At 45.4% G+C, this 21,320-nt stretch overlaps 1 protein-coding gene across 2 annotated transcripts in view; it reads left to right on the forward strand.

Annotated features, from left to right (window-relative positions):
• Positions 1-21,320, forward strand: part of LOC124111562 (nucleolar protein 8-like) — a 29,511-nt gene that overhangs the window by 2,344 nt on the left and 5,847 nt on the right. For both annotated transcript variants that reach the window (XM_048388433.1, XM_048388432.1), the window contains exons 4-10: positions 1,196-1,274; positions 5,637-5,781; positions 7,858-7,926; positions 10,596-12,320; positions 19,227-19,424; positions 19,903-20,004; positions 20,768-20,855. In XM_048388433.1, coding sequence (XP_048244390.1) covers positions 1,196-1,274; positions 5,637-5,781; positions 7,858-7,926; positions 10,596-12,320; positions 19,227-19,424; positions 19,903-20,004; positions 20,768-20,855 — 2,406 coding nt within the window. The remainder of the gene's footprint in view (positions 1-1,195; positions 1,275-5,636; positions 5,782-7,857; positions 7,927-10,595; positions 12,321-19,226; positions 19,425-19,902; positions 20,005-20,767; positions 20,856-21,320) is intronic.

The following is a 21,320-nucleotide window of genomic DNA, read 5'->3' on the forward strand; positions in this document are numbered from 1 at the left end:
GAAGGAGTGCTTATTGGGATTGTTCACTAGCCAATATATCAGCAAATATCGCCGTGGACGCTTATTAGAGTGGGGCGCTTATTATGTCGAATACGGTATATGAATGACACACAAGTAATATGAACGACACACGTAAGTAATATGAACAAGGAATGTCGGTGAAAAGAATGACACATGAGTAATAAGAGCGACACATATATGAATGACTTCACTCTGTCTTTCGATGTGCTTTGTTCATGTTGTTCGTAGGTAGTGCTGGCTTCACACTGTCTTGTACTATATGCTTCGTGCATAGGTAGTGCTGACTTCACACTGTCTTGTACTATATGCGTCGTTCGTAGGTAGTGTTGACTTCACACTGTCTTGTACTATATGCTTCGTTCGTAGGTAGTGTTGACTTCACACTGTCTTGTACTATATGCTTTGTTCGTAGGTAGTGCTGGCTTCACACTGTCTTGTACTATATGCTTTGTTCCTAGGTAGTGTTGACTTCACACTGTCTTGTACTATATGCTTTGTTCATAGGTAGTGTTGACTTCACACTGTCTTGTACTATATGCTTTGTTCGTAGGTAGTGCTGGCTTCACACTGTCTTGTACTATATGCTTTGTTCGTAGGTAGTGCTGGCTTCACACTGTCTTGTACTATATGCTTTGTTCCTAGGTAGTGTTGACTTCACACTGTCTTGTACTATATGCTTCGTTCGTAGGTAGTGTTGACTTCACACTGTCTTGTACTATATGCTTTGTTCGTAGGTAGTGCTGGCTTCACACTGTCTTGTACTATATGCGTCGTTCGTAGGTAGTGTTGACTTCACACTGTCTTGTACTATATGCTTTGTTCGTAGGTAGTGCTGACTTCACACTGTCTTGTACTATATGCTTCGTTCCTAGGTAGTGTTGACTTCACACTGTCTTGTACTATATGCTTCGTTCGTAGGTAGTGCTGACTTCACACTGTCTTGTACTATATGCTTCGTTCCTAGGTAGTGCTGACTTCACACTGTCTTGTACTATATGCTTCGTTCCTAGGTAGTGCTGACTTCACACTGTCTTGTACTATATGCTTTGTTCGTAGGTAGTGCTGGCTTCACACTGTCTTGTACTATATGCTTCGTTCGTAGGTAGTGTTGACTTCACACTGTCTTGTACTATATGCTGTGATATGCGGAACTATTGTTGCTGTGTTGTTGCAGGTTTCAGCACGTTCTCCAGGGCTAAATGGAAGGGTTCGACTATGGTCCTGCAAACAGCCAAAGAGAATTTTCTCACCAAGTAAGATACCAGAGACAAATGGCAATCAGAAACATTTTTTCCTTGATCATTATGATGGTGATACAGCAAGTACCAGATTGTGAAGTTACATTCCAGGATAGGGGCTATTTCACAGCCTGCTGTAGTGTGATGTTGTAATGGAGGGGTTATTTCACAGCTTGCCGAAGTGTGATGTTGTAAGGGAGGGGTTATTTCACAGCTTGCCAAAGTGTGATGTTGTAAGGGAGGGGTTATTTCACAGCTTGCCGAAGTGTGATGTTGTAAGGGAGGGGTTATTTCACAGCTTGCCGAAGTGTGATGTTGTAAGGGAGGGGTTATTTCACAGCTTGCTGAAGTGTGATGTTGTAAGGGAGGGGTTATTTCACAGCTTGCCGAAGTGTGATGTTGTAAGGGAGGGGTTATTTCACAGCTTGCCGAAGTGTGATGTTGTAAGGGAGGGGTTATTTCACAGCTTGCCGAAGTTTGATGTTGTAAGGGAGGGGTTATTTCACAGCTTGCCAAAGTGTGATGTTGTAAGGGAGGGGTTATTTCACAGCTTGCCGAAGTGTGATGTTGTAAGGGAGGGGTTATTTCACAGCTTGCCGAAGTGTGATGTTGTAAGGGAGGGGTTATTTCACAGCTTGCTGAAGTGTGATGTTGTAAGGGAGGGGTTATTTCACAGCTTGCCGAAGTGTGATGTTGTAAGGGAGGGGTTATTTCACAGCTTGCCGAAGTGTGATGTTGTAAGGGAGGGGTTATTTCACAGCTTGCCGAAGTGTGATGTTGTAAGGGAGGGGTTATTTCACAGCTTGCTGAAGTGTGATGTTGTAAGGGAGGGGTTATTTCACAGCTTGCTGAAGTGTGATGTTGTAAGGGAGGGGTTATTTCACAGCTTGCCGAAGTGTGATGTTGTAAGGGAGGGTTTATTTCACAGCTTGCTGAAGTGTGATGTTGTAAGGGAGGGGTTATTTCACCGCTTACTGAAGTGTGATGTTGTAAGGGAGGGGTTATTTCACAGCTTGCTGAAGTGTGATGTTGTAAGGGAGGGGTTATTTCACAGCTTACTGAAGTGTGATGTTGTAAGGGAGGGGTTATTTCACAGCTTGCTGAAGTGTGATGTTGTAAGGGAGGGGTTATTTCACAGCTTGCTGAAGTGTGATGTTGTAAGGGAGGGGTTATTTCACAGCTTGCTGAAGTGTGATGTTGTAAGGGAGGGGCTATTTCACAGCTTGCTGAAGTGTGATGTTGTAAGGGAGGGTTTATTTCACAGCTTACTGAAGTGTGATGTTGTAAGGGAGGGGTTATTTCACAGCTTGCTGAAATGTGATGTTGTAAGGGAGGGGCTATTTCACAGCTTGCTGAAGTGTGATGTTGTAAGGGAGGGGTTATTTCACAGCTTACTGAAGTGTGATGTTGTAAGGGAGGGGTTATTTCACAGCTTACTGAAGTGTGATGTTGTAAGGGAGGGGCTATTTCACAGCTTGCTGAAGTGTGATGTTGTAAGGGAGGGTTTATTTCACAGCTTACTGAAGTGTGATGTTGTAAGGGAGGGGTTATTTCACAGCTTGCTGAAGTGTGATGTTGTAAGGGAGGGGTTATTTCACAGCTTGCTGAAGTGTGATGTTGTAAGGGAGGGGCTATTTCACAGCTTGCTGAAGTGTGATGTTGTAAGGGAGGGTTTATTTCACAGCTTACTGAAGTGTGATGTTGTAAGGGAGGGGTTATTTCACAGCTTGCTGAAATGTGATGTTGTAAGGGAGGGGCTATTTCACAGCTTGCTGAAGTGTGATGTTGTAAGGGAGGGGTTATTTCACAGCTTACTGAAGTGTGATGTTGTAAGGGAGGGGTTATTTCACAGCTTACTGAAGTGTGATGTTGTAAGGGAGGGGTTATTTCACAGCTTGCTGAAGTGTGATGTTGTAAGGGAGGGGTTATTTCACAGCTTGCCAAAGTGTGATGTTGTAAGGGAGGGGTTATTTCACAGCTTACTGAAGTGTGATGTTGTAAGGGAGGGGTTATTTCACAGCTTGCTGAAGTGTGATGTTGTAAGGGAGGGGTTATTTCACAGCTTGCTGAAGTGTGATGTTGTAAGGGAGGGGTTATTTCACAGCTTACTGAAGTGTGATGTTGTAAGGGAGGGGCTATTTCACAGCTTGCTGAAGTGTGATGTTGTAAGGGAGGGGTTATTTCACAGCTTGCTGAAGTGTGATGTTGTAAGGGAGGGGTTATTTCACAGCTTACTGAAGTGTGATGTTGTAAGGGAGGGGTTATTTCACAGCTTACTGAAGTGTGATGTTGTAAGGGAGGGGCTATTTCACAGCTTGCTGAAGTGTGATGTTGTAAGGGAGGGGTTATTTCACAGCTTGCCAAAGTGTGATGTTGTAAGGGAGGGGTTATTTCACAGCTTACTGAAGTGTGATGTTGTAAGGGAGGGGTTATTTCACAGCTTGCTGAAGTGTGATGTTGTAAGGGAGGGGTTATTTCACAGCTTGCTGAAGTGTGATGTTGTAAGGGAGGGGTTATTTCACAGCTTACTGAAGTGTGATGTTGTAAGGGAGGGGCTATTTCACAGCTTGCTGAAGTGTGATGTTGTAAGGGAGGGGTTATTTCACAGCTTGCTGAAGTGTGATGTTGTAAGGGAGGGGTTATTTCACAGCTTACTGAAGTGTGATGTTGTAAGGGAGGGGTTATTTCACAGCTTACTGAAGTGTGATGTTGTAAGGGAGGGGTTATTTCACAGCTTACTGAAGTGTGATGTTGTAAGGGAGGGGTTATTTCACAGCTTACTGAAGTGTGATGTTGTAAGGGAGGGGTTATTTCATAGCTTCCTGAAGTGTGATGTTGTAAGGGAGGGTTTATTTCACAGCTTACTGAAGTGTGATGTTGTAAGGGAGGGTTTATTTCACAGCTTACTGAAGTGTGATGTTGTAAGGGAGGGTTTATTTCACAGCTTGCTGAAGTGTGATGTTGTAAGGGAGGGGTTATTTCACAGCTTACTGAAGTGTGATGTTGTAAGGGAGGGGCTATTTCACAGCTTGCTGAAGTGTGATGTTGTAAGGGAGGGTTTATTTCACAGCTTACTGAAGTGTGATGTTGTAAGGGAGGGTTTATTTCACAGCTTACTGAAGTGTGATGTTGTAAGGGAGGGGTTATTTCACAGCTTGCTGAAGTGTGATGTTGTAAGGGAGGGGCTATTTCACAGCTTGCTGAAGTGTGATGTTGTAAGGGAGGGTTTATTTCACAGCTTACTGAAATGTGATGTTGTAAGGGAGGGGTTATTTCACAGCTTGCTGAAGTGTGATGTTGTAAGGGAGGGGTTATTTCACAGCTTACTGAAGTGTGATGTTGTAAGGGAGGGGTTATTTCACAGCTTACTGAAGTGTGATGTTGTAAGGGAGGGTTCATTTCACAGCTTACTGAAGTGTGATGTTGTAAGGGAGGGGTTATTTCACAGCTTGCTGAAGTGTGATGTTGTAAGGGAGGGGTTATTTCACAGCTTACTGAAGTGTGATGTTGTAAGGGAGGGGTTATTTCACAGCTTGCTGAAGTGTGATGTTGTAAGGGAGGGGCTATTTCACAGCTTGCTGAAGTGTGATGTTGTAAGGGAGGGGTTATTTCACAGCTTACTGAAGTGTGATGTTGTAAGGGAGGGTTTATTTCACAGCTTGCTGAAGTGTGATGTTGTAAGGGAGGGGTTATTTCACAGCTTGCTGAAGTGTGATGTTGTAAGGGAGGGGTTATTTCACAGCTTACTGAAGTGTGATGTTGTAAGGGAGGGGTTATTTCACAGCTTACTGAAGTGTGATGTTGTAAGGGAGGGGTTATTTCACAGCTTACTGAAGTGTGATGTTGTAAGGGAGGGGTTATTTCACAGCTTACTGAAGTGTGATGTTGTAAGGGAGGGGTTATTTCATAGCTTCCTGAAGTGTGATGTTGTAAGGGAGGGTTTATTTCACAGCTTACTGAAGTGTGATGTTGTAAGGGAGGGTTTATTTCACAGCTTACTGAAGTGTGATGTTGTAAGGGAGGGTTTATTTCACAGCTTGCTGAAGTGTGATGTTGTAAGGGAGGGGTTATTTCACAGCTTACTGAAGTGTGATGTTGTAAGGGAGGATTTATTTCACAGCTTGCTGAAGTGTGATGTTGTAAGGGAGGGTTTATTTCACAGCTTACTGAAGTTTGATGTTTGAAGGGAGGGTTTATTTCACAGCTTGCTGAAGTGTGATGTTGGAAGGGAGGGTTTAGTTCACAGCTTACTGAAGTGTGATGTTGTAAGGGAGGGGTTATTTTGCAGCTTGCCGAAGTGCCGTGTAGTTGTGGAAGGGAAGCTGTGACCCTATTGCAGTGTTCCTCCTCCGTAACTCATCCTCACATTGTCTGCAGGCTGGAGAAGGAGCGAGGTGAGGCTGCCCTCCCCCAGGATGACGGCAGGACCGCCCATCTACACGACCCCCTCGCTGAGGCGCCAGGGGTGCAGGACTTTGTGATGAGGGGAGCTGTCCCAGGCACCCCCATCCCCGGGGAGAAGGTCGGTGCTTTAGTTGTTTGTTTGTTGTTTAATGCTGCACTCAGCAAAAATCCAGCTATATGACGGCGGTCTGTAAATAATCGAGTCTGGACCAGACAATCCAGTGATTGACAACATGAGCATTGTTCCACATAATTGGGATACGATGACATGCACCAACTAAGTCAGCGAGTCTGACCACCCGGTCCTGTAGTCGCCTCTTGCGACAAGTATAGTTGCCTTTTAGGCAAGCATGGGTTTCTGAAGACCTATTCCAACCCTGATCTTCACGGGTTTACCTGAGTTGTAGATGGCTACAGTTGATTCCAGCCATGTAGGCTGACTAGTATGTATCATTGTATTGTTGACGAATACATGTGATTGTATTGTGGACTAAAGTACTGTCAGAAATGAAGAAAAATGCTTTTTGCCTGTTAAAGTGAAACAACACTCCAACTTTCAGCTGTCTAGCCGACCAAGTTTTAATTATTCCGCGTAATCACCAGATGCCACTTAGTGTCAGTGGCCAAACAAACTGGTCTTTGGACCGGCAAGTGTGTGATTGGAGGACCTTGTTGACAGCGAGGTGGAATCCCCTTGAATTATCACATATGACTCAATGATGCTTACTATAACCTTTCACCTTGCAAGTTCATCTGCGTGTGTAAATGTGGACGTACAAGTTTGTAATTTGGTATACAACCATTACTACTCCCTTCTTGTCAGGACATAGAAGGGACAGATTTTGTAGTAGCCACTGGTAATAGCATTACTCAACAACAAAGTCAGTTTGGCTGGTGCTCTTCATTGTATATTCTTTGTTATGAGGGGGGCACGGGTGGCCCAGTCGTCTAAGGCGCCGCGATTCGCTGTGCAGAATTGCGTCCCTTGGGCACGCCAGAAATCTATGATTGTGGGTTCGAATCCCGGTTCGCCCCGATTATGTTTCTAGGTTTGTCAGCACCATACCCGTGCCCGTGGGTTTCACCGAAGTGGTAAACGTCTGTGACCTGCATCACTTCGGGCTTTCCTCCCACATTAAGCTGACACGCTGCGATATAACTGGAATACTGTTAAAAGCGGCGTTAAACCCAACTCACTCACTCACTCTTTGTTATGATACACAGCTTCTCATTTTTCAATTCCCCCGATAGGTGTCGCTTCACGCAGCGTACCGAGAATGTTGCCGAACAAAAGTCAAACCAGTCAAAATTATAGTCCATTATGAGCAAATTTTGAATGCTCAAAGAAAAAGCCGATTTGTATTTCAATACTTTAAAAGTTGGAGTGTTGTTTCCCTATCAAACAAGAAAGAATACAGAATGTTTCACAGACTGTTGCTATTGAAATATCGAGTAACTGCTGATCTGCCTACCTGTGGTATAAAGTATTTCAGTCACAAGGCGTCCTGTTGACAATTTTACAGGAGAAAAATTCGACCTAAAACAGCAAGTTTAGATATACTCTGAGTCCAATGAGGGAAGTCTGAAGTGGATTATAGAAATATGTGCATGCCACTCTGTTATAATCATCATTATGTAGTCTGTGTGAAAGCACGGGCCGGTGTGAGGTCATCACCATCGGGACGGGTGTTAGGTAATTACCTCAGGCTATAAGCCATCTCATACATGCATGACAACACAAGAATATTTTCTAAGTTTATCATCATTTTACCTGTAAAATTACCCTGATCACAGTGTCAGTTAGGATAGGCCAGATTAGGTAGATTTGCTGTATTTTGAAATGTACTATTTACACAGCCCTGTGATTCGTATTTGATAAATGACGCCAAAAAGCATTTTTTCTAGCATTTCTGACAGTACTCCGATAGATATATTTATATTGTGGACTAGTAGTAGACTAACACATAGCCTATGAAAACATTTCCTTAAAATAATTGTAATTTTTAAAAAAAAAGATTTTTACCTCCTCTGCTTCGAATCAACTCTAAGACTTTGATCTAGACATGCCTAGGTTTTTTGGTAAGGAAATTAGGTATATATAAATTCCACATTAACATGATTATTGGAGTAGAACTAGACTAGTAAATATCAATGTACAGTCGACAAGTATATATGACTGGCATTATGTTTTCAGAATTGGGTAGTCGGCAAGTACGGCCGAGTCCTCCCCATCGTCCACCTCAAGAAGCAAAGCCAGCACAAGGTAGCCATCAACACCCCTGGTGGTCAGTCCTGCTGGGTTTAACTTGCCCGTCACAGGCTGCCTCGTCCTCATGGCACCTTCATGTGGATGGAAACATCCTAGAAGTTTCCAGCTTCAAAATACAACTCCCCCCAACACATCCCCTGCATCAGTACTATCATCACGGTGCTCATGGGTCACGCACCACTTCCGTCCCAGGGGATGCGATCCCCAGCCATCCGATCCCCAGCCATCCGATCCCCAGCCATCCGATCCCCAGCCATCCGATCCCCAGCCATCCGATCCCCAGCCATCCGATCCCCAGCCATCCGATCCTCAGCCATCTGATCCCCAGCCATCTGATCCCCAGCCATCCGATCCTCAGCCATCCGATCTCCAGCCATCCGATCCCCAGCCATCCGATCATCCAATGTTCCCTACAACCTCATTCTCTTTCTTATTGCCTGGAGAATAGGATGTTCTTAAGAAGTGAGAATACATTTTCTTTTCTTTTTTACGGAGCAGTCAATTCTCTTTATCATTTCCAACTGCTACGAAGTTATATACATGACATGAGTCAATGGAGCCGTCACGCCCTCGCTGTAAGGAATGTAAGGGATGTTATCCCCCTCATGACCCCCATACTGTGTGTTGTGATTGTCGTGGTGTCTGTGGTACTGATAGATGTAAAAAAATGTTGTAACCTTTTCGGGATTCGAATTAAGACTTATCTTCTTAAGAGCATCAAACGGTCGGTTGATCGGCGATCCAACGCCTCCGAACATGGTCCCTCGTCTGTTAAGAAACCGAAACGTAAGGTTTTCTCCACCGTTACAGTTTTTCCCTCATCTTCTGGCAAGACCGCTTCCACGACCATTTCGTCGTTGTCAATTGAAGAGGACGTACTCTCAGATTCTTTTCTTACTGCTGACTTACACGCTTTGACGACCACATTCCGGTCGATGTCTCGGTCGCATGTGACAGGTCCCAGTCACCTTCAGGTGCAGGTAGGTGTCTCAGGAAGTTGCTCAGTTGCAAGTTTCCGTTGATCTGCTCAAAGTTCCATGGGGATGCTTTTGTCTGACATGGTCCTTGCCTCTCATTACCGTGATGTCTCGGTCGCCGATGTCCACGTCCTGCATCACTTTGGTCCTCTTGTGTTGGCCCTACAGCCTGCAGTGCAGATGAGGATACCTCGTGTGCTAAAGTCCCCCGCCTCGTCTCCTGTATATATGACAATGAATACTTGAAGTTATTATCCTCCGCCACAAAGTTGAAGGGGGATACAGGAATGGGTGCTGTCTGTCCTTCTGTCTGTCATGTTTCATTTCCGGAGCAGAACTAAAAAACCATGAGAAATATCTTACACAAACTTGGCACATAGATAGGTCTAGTGGTGAACAGGCCCCTTTTGATAGTTTGGGATTTTTGAAAACATTATTTTTCGAGTTTCCATTGCAACGACTTTGACTTGGACTGAAAGTGGCGGTAGTGCTCGTTTCTGGAGCAGATATTGGCGGGGGATATGAGTATTTCATGCTTGTTTACTTGTTCTTCTGATTTATTTGGGTTTCCAGTCAAGTTCCCGGGTTTAGCCTACATATGTTTGTCTGTTGAGACTCCGGTCTACCTTATAGAAGTCACCATCCGATGCAGCCATTTGTTTAAATGGTGTCCCAATCTTCTAACTGCTCACCTCTGTCTTGTGATGTCTCAGTAGTTGGTTGTCCATCTCTCGTTCTCAGTGTACTCAATCTCTGCGCTTGTGATTGATAGCTGTGATGAAGTGAATAAAATAGATAACAAGCTGATCCACTTTATGTCCATTGGTGGGTATGTGTGAGACCTTTCTTGTTTATTTGTTTATTGGTGTTTGTGACAGAACACCTCCTTTTATATGGGGTGAGGTTAAGTCGAGGCTGAGTAGGCACAGAGTTACGTGATCGTTCTTTGGATCGACGTCCTGTGTGAAACCACGGAAAACACATGATTACCCGAGTCCATGCTGTCAAAGAGGGTGCCTGAAGCAATCCTTACATAAGTTCTTCTCCATTGAGACTTTGGGACAATCCTTGGATCAAGATTTAGAACCAGCTCCCTCGTGTACATCACATGGTTGAGGTCCTGTTACAGACTAGGATATTTGCGTCCCATTTCCAACCATGGGATAAATGGGATGGTGTGAGATAGGATGAATTTATGAATTTGAAAATTTTATGATAAATTGTATATTTGTCTACTTATCCTCTCACAGGATTAACTCCCACCCAACAATCCCCGTATCATGGTCACACAAGACTGTATGCCCCAGAAAGTCGAATGAGGGTGTAGGGAATAACTCGTGATCGGATTGCTTGGGGGTCACATCACACAAGATCTCATCGCACAGGATCGCATCCCACAGGATCACATCCCACGGTTTGGCAGTGGTGTGTGACCCATAAATACAGTGTTGATAGAAGTGATGTATGCATTTTGAAGCTGGAAACTTGGTTCTAGGACGTTTCCATGCCAGGATGGAAGAGTACAGAGGAATGCATATTGTGAGATAGGATAAGTATATAAATAAAAGATTTCTTGTAAATTATCAAAAGTGGTAATATCCTTTGAAAGCACAACTGTCTACATTTAGGTGAATTGTTTTATCTGTTAACCATAGTGTCTGATCATGACACGTATATGATTGTCAGATTGTCCGTGTTGACCCGTCCAAGCTCTGTCACAACCTGAAGAAGCTGAAGGATGATGGCCTTGCAGAGAAAGGTCGGGTCAGCCTCACATGGACTATTGGTGACCAGGACTCGGACATCACGCGGAAGCGGAAAGGGGAATTCCCTGTGGAGCACAAGAAAAGCAAGAGGGCCGCCAGCCAGATGGTGATGGACTTCCTGACTCAGCAGAAACACAGACACGCTAAAGTCGTGAAAGAAGCCAACAACTTCGAGATTCTGCTCCGAGACGGGACGGTGAAGAACAACTCAAGTCAACAAAATGGTGGCAGCAGAGGTAAAGGCTCCTTGGACAAAGTGATGGCTCCAGAGAAAGGCTCCTCCGATCAGGAGTCTGCTGATACTGACGAAATCATCGCTGCTACAAAGTCAAAGACAGCTGGCAAGAAGAAGACAAACGCTGTTCGTCAGCCAAGTAAAAGGTTCCAGGAACACTACACCAGTTCTGACAGTGAGAGTGAGACCGGCGATGTCCAGTCTGAGTCATTTGTGTATGTCGCAGGGAAGAAAGGAGCAAAGCCAGGATCTCATGTTAAGAAATTTGCATCTAAGACACCCAGTAAGTTAAACTTGAAGTCATCAGCTTCAGACTCCTCCAGTGGAGACAGCAGTGGTGCGGAGGAGGAGGGATCGTCCCAGGAGAAGGGAAGTGGCAGACCAACTGATTGTTCTAACAGGGAGTCAAGTGAGTCGGAATCTGCGTCGGACAGTTCCAGTGATAATGCGTCCTCCATGGAACTTGAGGACGGACAGCTTGGGAGCTCAGGCAGCTCCAAGTACGAGAATGACGATAAGGACTCCGGCTCTGACTCCGACTCCAACCCTGACTCTGACCCCGACTCCGACTCTGACCCCGACTCCGACTCTGACCCCGACTCCGACTCCGACCCCGACTCCGACTCTGGCAGGAATGAGCCTCAGTCTCGAAGGAAGTCTGGGATTCCAGAGTTCCGAGGGAGAGCTGTGTTGGATCAGGGGGATGTCTCCGGCACACCTCCTGGGAAAGTTGCGAAAAAGTCCAAAGACCAAAAACCAGGAGCAGTCAATGACAGCAAGAAACCAGATAGACAAAGCACGGATGCTGAAGACAGTGACTCCACTGGGTCAGCAGACACTGATGAGATTCTGGCCAGCTTCAGAAAGTCTTCAAGGACCACAGTCCCACCTGCTGGCCAAAGCAAGATGACGTCTGCTCCGTCGTCTGCTCCGTCGTCTGCCCCGTCGTCTGCCCCATCGTCTGCTGGTCTGTCCAGGGCAGTGGATGAGTTCTCCTGTGGCTTTTCTGTAGATGGAGGCAGGATTGTGTATCCACAACGAGTGATCGACAGCGGAGAGGAGAGTGACAGTTCTCAGGAATATCGACCTTCAAAAAAGCAGAAGAAGTCCCTGAAAGAGGAATCTGGGATTAGAGGTGACAGGTCTGCCAATCAGAAGACAAAACTGGCCCCTGGTGCGGAGAAGATGGTGGACAGACAGGCCGGGAAGTCGGAGGAGGGTCAGCGGGGTAAAGATGTTCCAAAATCTTCAGATAAAAGTAGGACTGATTTCAACAACACAGGCAGAGAGAAGCTGAGTCAGGCGGAGAAGCATATGGATGACAACCGGCGCCGTCTGGAAACGATACGAGAGAGGAAGAGAGAGGTACAGAGTCGCAAAGCTGCAGTGCGTGACGCTCTAGCTCATGTGGTAAGTCTCGACCTCACTCAGTCTGATAGCTCTAACTTAAATGTTTAACTTCAAACTCTGGTGTTCTTTGAAATGTGGTAACAGTTATAAACAACAATATTCATTGTGAAATGTGGTAAAAAGAAATAATTTTTTAATTTGAAGTTTACGTGATATACAGCTTTTCAATTGGACAAGAGGTCGGTCACCTGTCCATGAAATTGACGTTCTTGAAATGACGTAAACACTGACGGACTACTTCCACATTCCTGGGGAAACACCTGGGAAATCCCTAGCACGAATACATACAGAAGCGTTCTTTCTGATCATTAAGACCATTTAATCTTGAACTCAGCATTTTAGTATACACTGAGAAACGTCAGAGTTTGACTGCATGATCGTTCATGAATATCCTCGTACGACCCATCCTGGGTCCATCCTGAACATCCTGAACAAAACCTAGAAATGCACATCATAGACTGATGGCCAAACTGTATGAACGTTGTCACAAGCTCCTACGTTCATACCGTTTGGCCCTCACTCTATGAAGGTTCATTCTCCAATGAACTAACGTAGTGAAGTCAATTCTTAATTAACCACAGTATTCATCATAATATAACAAGTATTGACAACAGTATTCATCATAATATAACAAGTATTAACAACAGTATTCATCATTATATAACAATTATTAACAACAGTATTCATCATAATATAACAAGTATTAACAACAGTATTCATCATAATATGACAAGTATTGACAACATTATTCATCATAATAAAACAATTATTAACAACAGTATTCATCATAATATAACAAGTATTGACAACAGTATTCATCATAATATAACAAGTATTAACAACAGTTTTCATCATAATATAACAAGTATTGACAACAGTATTCATCATAATATAACAAGTATTAACAACAGTATTCATCGTAATGTAACGAGTAACAATGTAACACATGGTAGCAGGACACATGATAGCAGGACACATGGTAGCAGGACACATGATAGCAGGACACATGGTAGCAGGACACATGGTAGCAGGACACATGGTAGCAGGACACATGATAGCAGGACACATGATAACAGGACACATGATAGCAGGACATGATAACAGGACACATGGTAGTAGGACACATGATAGCAGGACACATGGTAGCATGGTAGCAGGACACATGGTAGCAGGACACATGGCAGCAGGACACATGATAACAGGACACATGATAGCAGGACACATGATAACAGGACACATGATAGCAGGACACATGATAACAGGACACATGATAGCAGGACATGATAACAGGACACATGGTAGCAGGACACATGGTAGCAGGACACATGGCAGCAGGACACATGGTAGCAGGACACATGATAACAGGACACATGGCAGCAGGACACATGATAACAGGACACATGGTAGCAGGACACATGATAACAGGACACATGATAGCAGGACACATGATAACAGGACACATGGTAGCATGGTAGCAGGACACATGATAACAGGACACATGGTAACAGGACACATGGCAGCAGGACACATGATAACAGGACACATGGTAGCAGGACACATGATAACAGGACACATGATAGCAGGACACATGGCAGCAGGACACATGATAACAGGACACATGATAACAGGACACATGATAACAGGACACATGGCAGCAGGACACATGATAACAGGACACATGGTAGCAGGACACATGATAACAGGACACATGATAGCAGGACACATGGCAGCAGGACACATGATAACAGGACACATGATAGCAGGACACATGGTAGCAGGACACATGGTAGCAGGACACATGATAACAGGACACATGATAGCAGGACACATGGTAGCAGGACACATGATAACAGGACACATGGTAGCAGGACACATGATAACAGGACACATGATAGCAGGACACATGGCAGCAGGACACATGATAACAGGACACATGATAGCAGGACACATGGTAGCAGGACACATGATAACAGGACACATGATAGCAGGACACATGATAACAGGACACATGGCAGCAGGACACATGATAACAGGACACATGGTAGCAGGACACATGGTAGCAGGACACATGATAACAGGACACATGATAGCAGGACACATGATAGCAGGACACATGATAGCAGGACATGATAACAGGACATATGATAGCAGGACACATGATAACAGGACACATGATAGCAGGACACATGGCAGCAGGACACATGATAACAGGACACATGATAGCAGGACACATGATAACAGGACACATGATAGCAGGACACATGGCAGCAGGACACATGATAACAGGACACATGATAGCAGGACACATGATAACAGGACACATGATAGCAGGACACATGGCAGCAGGACACATGATAACAGGACACATGATAGCAGGACACATGGTAGCAGGACACATGATAACAGGACACATGATAGCAGGACACATGATAACAGGACACATGGTAGCAGGACACATGATAACAGGACACATGATAGCAGGACATGATAACAGGACACATGGTAGCAGGACACATGATAACAGGACACATGATAACAGGACACATGGCAGCAGGACACATGATAACAGGACACATGGTAGCAGGACACATGATAACAGGACACATGATAGCAGGACACATGGCAGCAGGACACATGATAACAGGACACATGATAGCAGGACACATGGTAGCAGGACACATGGCAGCAGGACACATGATAACAGGACACATGATAACAGGACACATGATAACAGGACACATGATAACAGGACACATGGTAACAGGACACATGGTAGCAGGACACATGATAACAGGACACATGATAGCAGGACATGATAACAGGACACATGATAGCAGGACACATGGTAGCAGGACACATGGTAGCAGGACACATGATAACAGGACACATGGTAGCAGGACACATGATAACAGGACACATGATAGCAGGACACATGGTAGCAGGACACATGGTAGCAGGACACATGATAACAGGACACATGGTAGCAGGACACATGGTAGCAGGACACATGATAGCAGGACATGGTAACAGGACACATGGTAGCAGGACACATGGTAGCAGGACACATGATAGCAGGACATGATAACAGGACACATGATAGCAGGACACATGGTAGCAGGACACATGGTAGCAGGACACATGATAACAGGACACATGGTAGCAGGACACATGGTAGCAGGACACATGATAGCAGGACATGGTAACAGGACACATGGTAGCAGGACACATGGTAGCAGGACACATGATAACAGGACATGGTAACAGGACACATGGTAACAGGACACATGGTAGCAGGACACATGATAACAGGACACATGGTAGCAGGACACATGGTAGCAGGACACATGGTAGCAGGACACATGGCAGCAGGACACATGATAACAGGACACACGGTAACATGACACATGATAGCAGGACATGATAACAGGACACATGGTAACAGGACACATGGTAGCAGGACACATGGTAGCAGGACATGGTAGCAGGACACATGGTAACAGGACACATGGTAGCAGGACACATGGTAGCAGGACACATGGCAGCAGGACACATGGTAGCAGGACACATGATAACAGGACACATGATAGCAGGACATGATAACAGGACACATGGTAGCAGGACACATGGTAGCAGGACACATGGTAGCAGGACACATGATAACAGGACACATGGTAGCAGGACACATGGCAGCAGGACACATGATAGCAGGACACATGATAACAGGACACATGGTAGCAGGACATATGGTAGCAGGACACATGGTAGCAGGACACATGGTAGCAGGACACATGATAACAGGACACATGATAGCAGGACACATGGCAGCAGGACACATGGTAGCAGGACACATGGTAGTAGGACACATGATAGCAGGACACATGATAACAGGACACATGATAACAGGACACATGATAACAGGACACATGGTAGTAGGACACATGATAGCAGGACACATGATAACAGGACACATGGTAGTAGGACACATGGTAGCAGGACACATGATAGCAGGACACATGATAACAGGACACATGGTAGCAGGACACATGGTAGCAGGACACATGATAACAGGACACATGGTAGCAGGACACATGATAGCAGGACACATGATAACAGGACACATGGTAGCAGGACACATGGTAGCAGGACACATGATAACAGGACACATGGTAGCAGGACACATGATAGCAGGACACATGATAACAGGACACATGGTAGCAGGACACATGGTAGCAGGACACATGGTAGCAGGACACATGATAACAGGACACATGGTAGCAGGACACATGATAGCAGGACACATGATAACAGGACACATGGTAGCAGGACACATGGTAGCAGGACACATGGTAGCAGGACACATGATAACAGGACACATGGTAGCAGGACACATGATAGCAGGACACATGATAACAGGACACATGGTAGCAGGACACATGGTAGCAGGACACATGGTAGCAGGAAACATGGTAGCAGGACACATGATAACAGGACACATGGTAGCAGGACACATGATAGCAGGACACATGGTAGCAGGACACATGGTAGCAGGACACATGGTAGCAGGACACATGATAACAGGACACACAGTAACATGACACATGATAACAGGACACATGGTAGCAGGACACATGGTAGCAGGACACATGATAACAGGACACACGGTAACATGACACATGATAACAGGACACATGGTAGCAGGACACATGGTAGCAGGACACATGGTAGCATGGTAGCAGGACACATGGTAGCAGGACACATGGTAGCAGGACACATGATAACAGGACACATGGTAACAGGACACATGGTAGCAGGACACATGGTAGCAGGACACATGGTAGCAGGACACACGGTAACATGACATGATAACAGGACACACGGTAAAACCATGCACGGTAACAGGACACATGGTAACAGGACACATGGTAACAGGACACATGGTATTGGGTAACAGGACACACGGTAACATGACACATGATAACAGGACACATGGCAGCAGGACACATGATAGCAGGACACATGATAACAGGACACATGATAGCAGGACACATGGTAGCAGGACATGATAACAGGACACATGATAGCAGGACACATGGTAGCAGGACACATGGTAGCAGGACACATGATAACAGGACACATGGTAGCAGGACACATGGCAGCAGGACATGGTAACAGGACACATGGTAGCAGGACATGGTAACAGGACACATGGTAGCAGGACATGGTAACAGGACACATGGTAGCAGGACACATGGTAGCAGGACACATGATAGCAGGACATGGTAACAGGACACATGGTAACAGGACACATGGTAGCAGGACACATGATAACAGGACACATGGTAGCAGGACACATGGTAGCAGGACACATGGTAGCAGGACACATGGCAGCAGGACACATGATAACAGGACACACGGTAACATGACATATGATAGCAGGACATGATAACAGGACACATGGTAACAGGACACATGGTAACAGGACACATGATAACAGGACACATGGTAACAGGACACATGGTAGCAGGACACATGGTAGCAGGACACATGGCAGCAGGACACATGGTAGCAGGACACATGATAACAGGACACATGATAGCAGGACATGATAACAGGACACATGGTAGCAGGACACATGGTAGCAGGACACATGGTAGCAGGACACATGATAACAGGACACATGGTAGCAGGACACATGGCAGCAGGACACATGGTAGCAGGACACATGGTAGTAGGACACATGATAGCAGGACACATGATAACAGGACACATGATAACAGGACACATGATAACAGGACACATGGTAGTAGGACACATGATAGCAGGACACATGATAACAGGACACATGATAGCAGGACACATGGTAGTAGGACACATGGTAGCAGGACACATGATAGCAGGACACATGATAACAGGACACATGGTAGCAGGACACATGGTAGCAGGACACATGATAACAGGACACATGGTAGCAGGACACATGATAGCAGGACACATGATAACAGGACACATGGTAGCAGGACACATGGTAGCAGGACACATGGTAGCAGGACACATGGTAGCAGGACACATGATAACAGGACACATGGAAGCAGGACACATGATAGCAGGACACATGATAACAGGACACATGGTAGCAGGACACATGGTAGCAGGACACATGGTAGCAGGACACATGGTAGCAGGACACATGATAACAGGACACATGGTAGCAGGACACATGATAGCAGGACACATGGTAGCAGGACACATGGTAGCAGGACACATGATAACAGGACACACGGTAACATGACACATGATAACAGGACACATGGTAGCAGGACACATGGTAGCAGGACACATGGTAGCAGGACACATGATAACAGGACACACGGTAACATGACACATGATAGCAGGACACATGGTAACAGGACACATGGTAGCAGGACACATGGTAACAGGACACATGGTAGCAGGACACACGGTAACATGACATGATAACAGGACACACGGTAAAACCATGCACGGTAACAGGACACATGGTAACAGGACACATGGTAACAGGACACATGGTAACAGGACACATGGTATTGGGTAACAGGACACACGATTACATGACACATGATAACAGGACACACGGTAACACTGCACATGGTAACAGGACACATGGTAACAGGACACATGGTAACAGGACACATGGTAACAGGACACATGGTATTGGGTAACAGGACACACGGTAACACTGCACATGGTAACAGGACACATGGTAACACTGCACATGGTAACAGGACACATGGTAACAGGACACATGGTAACAGGACACATGGTAACAGGACACATGGTAACAGGACACATGGTATTGGGTAACAGGACACACGGTAACACTGCACATGGTAACAGGACACATGGTAACAGGACACATTGTTTCAGGACTCCGGCAGCAGACTCAACAAGAAGATCGTGTTCGACTCTGATGATGACAAGGAGGAAACACCAGCAGCAGCGGCATCAACATCAGTAACAGCTGTCAGCACCACGCTGTCGTCTCCTTCATCTGATGATGATGATAACAGTAGTGATGACAGTAGTGAGGACAGTAGTGAGGACAGAGATTCATCTCTGGTAAAGGTAGGTCAGTCTGTCTGTCACAGTCAATACACAGTCAATAACCACTGGTGGCGCCACGATCGAGCCTAGGAATTCCAGCCTAGTTCAGCAAAGGTGGAAACTGGACTTTTAGAGTCAGTTAACGAGGTGTGTCTGCTGTAACGAGGTGTGTCTGCTGTAACAAGGTGTGTCCTCTGTAACGAGGTGTCCGCTGCTATGAGATGTGTCTGCTGTAACGAGGTATCTGCTGTAATAAGGTGTTTCTGCTGTAACAAGGTGTTTCTGCTGTAACAAGGTGTTTCTGCTGTAATGAGGTGTCTGCTGTAACAAGGTGTATCTGCTGTAACAAGGTGTATCTGCTGTAAAGGGTGTGTCTGCTGTAAAAGATGTGTCTGCTGTAACTAGGTGTGTCTGCTGTAACTAGGTGTGTCTGCTGTAATGAGATGTGCCTGCTGTAACGAGGTGTGTCTGCTGTAACAGGTGTGTGTTTATGTTTCAGAAGCGCATGCCCCTCTTCGGTAGCTCAGGATCATCGGAGGAGGAGGACGAGGAGGAGATGTTCCGTGTTCGGCCTCAGTATGAAGGGGAGAAGGGCAGCAAGGTAGGGATCACAGGGATCAGGGCTCCACTTGGTCTTAAGCTACCCATGCTTGTCCCCGGGAAGATCGGGGTTAGAATTGGTCTTCAGCAACCCATCGTGTCGAAAGATTGTGTGGATCCATGCTCATATCAATCACTGGATTGTCTGTTCAGACTTGAATATTTCCTGAACGGCGTCATATACCTGGAAAATTGCTGTGGCGTTAAATAACAAACAAACAAAGAAGTCTTGACACTTCTGTTTCAATGTTATTCAGGTGTATAGGAAACCCATAGTTCCTGTCAGTTTTATGTAGATGTGAAACGATACAGCAATGTCACGATACGATACGTATCACGATATGTTTGTTTACGTTAAATCACATGGAAATGTCTTGACTATAAATATTTCAGAGCAGGTTCAAAAGGAAAAGCTGGCTGTGGACACTTGTTCGTTACGGCTAATTTTAAGAGTGAACGAAATTACAACACATTTTGTGATTTTTGACTGATAAAAATGTCGGGGAGTCGTAATGAACAGGAATGTATTTTAGCAAGTGTATCGTCTTGAATAGATACAGACAAAAATGTATCATGTATCGTATTGGCGCATAAAAACTCCGGATGCACCGGTGCATCAATGTATAGCTTTGCGTCTAGTTTAATCCCTGTGTATTGTTTGTCTGAAGCCCATTTCTGGTGTCCCCCAGCGGGATATTGCTGGAATATTGCTAAAAGTGGCGTAAAACCCTACTCACTCACTCACTCATTGTATTGTTTGTCAGTTGATGCAGCTTCAGGCCCGTCTGGGAAGTGATCACCGGTTCCGTCTGGACGAGCGCTTCGTGGAGAGCGATGAGGAACAGGAGAAAGGTAGGTCATTTGTGTGTGTGACAATTCGCTCTGCAGAGTTGCGGCCCTTGAGCACACCAGAAACCTATGATTGTGGGTTCGAATCCTGATTTTTTCAAGGTTTGTCAGCACCAGAGCCATGCTTGTGGGTTTGACCGAAGAGCTAAATGTCTGAGACCTGCATCACTTCGGGATTCATCCCAGATTAGGCTGACAATAAGAAGAATTCTGTTTTTGGAGGCATTTAACACAACTCACTGACGGTCACATCCTGAAGAAAAGTTTCTTTCCTCAAAGTCTTTCATTAGAAAAAGGTTGCCACTTCAGTGACATTCCTGCAGAATTGTTTAAGTTGTACGACTAGTGACTAAAATCGGATAATATCAGAAGTAGGTCATGGTGGCCATGTTTTTGTGGTTACTTTGTATTCCACCGAGGGATTTCAGTTGGTTTGTGTGCAGCCCATGGCAATGTTCTTCAGATACT

The sequence above is a fragment of the Haliotis rufescens genome, unplaced genomic scaffold (assembly GCF_023055435.1).
Source record: "Haliotis rufescens isolate VD_foot unplaced genomic scaffold, xgHalRufe1.0.p SCAF_71, whole genome shotgun sequence".
In the NCBI taxonomy this organism is placed as follows: Eukaryota; Metazoa; Mollusca; class Gastropoda; order Lepetellida; family Haliotidae; genus Haliotis; species Haliotis rufescens.